Genomic DNA, 3911 nt, shown 5'->3' on the forward strand with positions numbered 1-3911 from the left:
GGAAATACAATCTATGTACTCTTGTAGTTAATACTGTGTTAATTACAGGAAATACAATCTATGTACTCTTGTAGTTAATATTGTGTTAACTACAGGAAATACAATCTATGTACTCTTGTAGTTAATATTGTGTTAACTACAGGAAATACAATCTATGTACTCTTGTAGTTAATATTGTGTTTTAACGCCGTTGTTTCTAATAAATGTCTCCCTATTTTTGTAATATTAATTTTTGCTAGATTCAGATAACACTCAGAAATTATCAACTGTTCGAAGTACTGGAGTACTTTTCGCAAGAGTAAATTGTAAAAATAAAATTTCAGATCTGCCTTTTGTTTCTATTTATTAAACGTATTGATATCTAAACTTTCATTTTCATTTGATCGAAAGGGAGAAATTGACCAACTTATGGACTTGGAAATTGATCCCTCCAAGATCATTTATGCAAATCCCGTCAAATTCCGATCGCACATAAGACATGCTGCGTCCGTCGGCGTCCACCTGATGACGTTTGATTGTTACAAAGAGTTGTTGAAGATTAGTGAGTGTGATCCGGAAGCAAGGTGAGGTTCAGGAATGTAACATCACTAATATTGTTAAGCACCATAATCTTAACATGCCCATTACCAACCAAAAATGTGCAATAACAATGTCCGTTTAATTGTTAGCACTAATCAGTAAAGATTTGTGATATAAGCTTTAGCGTTGATCAGAAAGTAATAACACACTGAGCTACTTACATGATAAAGGACCATAACCCATTATTAGTGAAAAACGTGCTCTAATAACGTTTTAACTAAATTTATAACTTGTTATCATCTGCTAATCTGATGAATTTTTGCGGACGCGGACCGTACCCTATACGGCGAATCAGTAGTACGTGGGGTAATTTTGTATATTTTTTAAGACCTGTCTAGAAAATATTATATATATATCACGTGAAATATCCCCTAGGCTTGTCGTGAGGATCCGGCCAGTTTGTGAATCAAACGTTTACGAGTCACTTGGTAACAAGTTTGGTTGTAGTGTTGAGGAAGCTTGTCGTCTGGTGCGGAAGGCACGTGACCTTAAGTTGACTGTAGAGGGAGTATCGTAAGTACAATATTATTTATTTGTTACTTTGTGCTCACGAATAATATTGGTTCAATTCGATAAATTCAAAACTAAATCTTTCCGGTAAATATCATAATAAAAATATTTATACATTTTAGACGCTGGTAAATATTCTTAGATCATAATTCAGAAACGTCTTGTTTACGGGGTTAGTTGGCCTATTCTAGGTCTTGTAACACCAAATGTGGTCATGAGTAAGTTGTAAAATATCGCACAAACAGTAATCAGGCGACGAAGAAAATAATTTGTGATTAGGGGGCGCTACTGATTCTATTATACATATAAATATGACTGCAAGTGATGTTTAATGTGAGGCCACCATTGTTGTCCACAACTGTTTCCATTCTTGAGAGGATGTGATACAACGCTGTTGAAACTGTCTGATGTCCAACGTGTGCAGGATGCCTTGATGTGGCCACCATTGTTGTCCACAACTGTTTCCATTCTTGAGAGGATGTGATACAACGCTGATGAAACTGTCTGATGTCCAAAGTGTGCAGGATGCCTTGATGTGGCCACCATTGTTGTCCACAACTGTTTCCATTCCTGAGAGGACGTGATACAAGGTTGATGAAACTGTCTGATGTCCAACGTGTGCAGGATGCCTTGATGTGGCCACCATTGTTGTCCACAACTGTTTCCATTCTTGAGAAGATGTGATACATTGCTGATACAAGTGTCTGATGTCCAACGTGTGCAGGATGCCATCTTTAAAGCTCACCATGTTGGCAAGAGTTGACAATTGCTCTGACCAGAAATCCATGTGTAAAATTTAATTGTGAATTTTAATCTCCTGGTTCCAGTGCATGAGCTCTTTGAGTACAGATTCAACATTTTATGTATGACCCCCTCCTCCAAGGCCATTATTTGTGGTATTCCATATTTTTTTTTATTATATTTGTGCTGTATTCTCCATGTACACTTGTATCTATAACATTGAGTGCCTAATAACAATATCAACTGGTGTTGGAAGTCGACCATTCTAATGTGCATCGACAACCAGTCCGGTTAAACATTTATCAGTTTCTGAATAGTTTTATGGTTATGTTGCCCATTGCAGGCATTAGTTTCATCCATAACAATTCAGAACCGTACTATATAGTTGTGTAATAAAGCTTTACTGGTGCAATTCTACCGTGGGGTGACGTTCTGTCTGGAGAAACCCCAAAAATAATGTTGCTACTGCTCTTAAGTTACCCATAGACAGAACAGACATGCAGCGCCCCCTAGCGATTATTTTTCATGTCAACGTGTTTGCCATCATTTGAGTTTTGCCTGTATGAAATTTCACAGCCTATCAATGTCTACATTTGAAACTGGGAGACACTGTATAGCCTATCAATGTCTACATTTGAAACTGGGAGACACTGTATAGGCCAACTTTACACTAAAATTGTACTTTGTTATCTGTTGAAGAAAGTAGTTCACCATTTCACTGAGCGGATGATAACTATTTATTTTATAGGATGACTAGATCTATATTTAAGCACGTGAAATATTACAATGAAATTTATCACTGGTTGGTAAGTAAAATCGTAGATTGCTAGCAATTAGTAAGCTGTTAATCTTACCTATTTCTTCTTTAAGATTAATTTGGATTGTTTTTAACACGGCACGTAAGTTTGGCACAACATATCAAGCTGAATGTTTCAACATTAATAGATAAGTAAGTGATGCTAGTATGTATCTTCCTATTTTTACATTGCTTTAGTTCGCCTGATTTAGTACAGAGTTTCTATATAAAGAGTAAACTGGTTCCCTGATGTAATAAAGGTTTTGCACTGACGTCAAGAAGTCACGTGGTCTGTATTTACACCGCCATATTGGAAGTCAAGTGCTTAAAGTCATCTTGGATAAAAGAGTGACAAATTTGTGTAATGATGTCGTGTTATCTGACGTTATAAGTAATCTCGACGATCTGCGTAAATAATATATTTATAAAGAAATTGAATAGCCCTAGTTATAGATCTGTATGTTTGGTCAAAGGCGTCAATTGTGTAAACATCACTATGTAAAACTCTACCAAATCTTCCATTAATATGGGTTGTTAGAAGATGTTTACACACTTGACACTATGTAAAACTCTACCAAATCGTCCATTAATATGGGTTGCTAGAAGATGTTTACACACTTGATACTATGTAAAACTCTACCAAATCGTCCATTAATATGGGTTGTTAGAAGATGTTTACACAATTGACACTATGTAAAACTCTACTATTAATATGGGTTGTTAGAAGATGTTTACACACTTGACACTATGTAAAACTCTACCAAATCGTCCATTAATATGTGTTGCTAGAAGGAAATATTTGATGTCCAATATGGCGGCGTTGAACGAAACAGGAAGTGACGACAAATGTAAAATCGTTATACACATAATTGAATGAAAAGGTTACATCTGGTAGAGAAGTGAAGCAGTACGGTGTTTATTTTCTTCCAGATTTCATGTTGGTTATGCATGTACGGATCCCACGTGCTTTACATATGCAATTGAAGCGGCAAGTCGAGTCTTCACCGAAGTTTCGAGAATTGGAGTGAAGATGACTTTGTTAGATATCGGCGGAGGTTATCCGGGGTCAACTGTGACTAAGGATATTTTGAGAGATGTGAATTATTTGAAAATAACTTATAATTTGTTTTTATAATTATAACAAAATTAGGAGTTACTTTATTTGAGTATATTAAACTGGAAAATTAACATATAACGCTTCGAAATTGAAAAGTTATGAATTTGAAAGAGTATCAAGGAGACAAGGGGTAACTATAACAACTACCGCTCGATCAGCCTGCCCCCA

General features: G+C 35.9%; 1 protein-coding gene across 1 annotated transcript; it reads left to right on the plus strand.

Annotated features, from left to right (window-relative positions):
* Positions 1–390: 390 nt before the first annotated feature.
* On the plus strand, positions 391–3722 carry LOC111084483 (ornithine decarboxylase-like; the record flags this gene model as incomplete). The annotated part of the gene is made up of 3 exons (XM_022381194.1): positions 391–563; positions 955–1092; positions 3557–3722. Coding segments are annotated over 3 exons (477 nt in total), but the record flags the coding sequence as incomplete, so codon positions are not given.
* Between the last annotated feature and the right edge of the window lie 189 nt (positions 3723–3911).

This window comes from Limulus polyphemus, unplaced genomic scaffold (assembly GCF_000517525.1).
Source record: "Limulus polyphemus unplaced genomic scaffold, Limulus_polyphemus-2.1.2 Scaffold77135, whole genome shotgun sequence".
Taxonomy (NCBI): domain Eukaryota; kingdom Metazoa; phylum Arthropoda; class Merostomata; order Xiphosura; family Limulidae; genus Limulus; species Limulus polyphemus.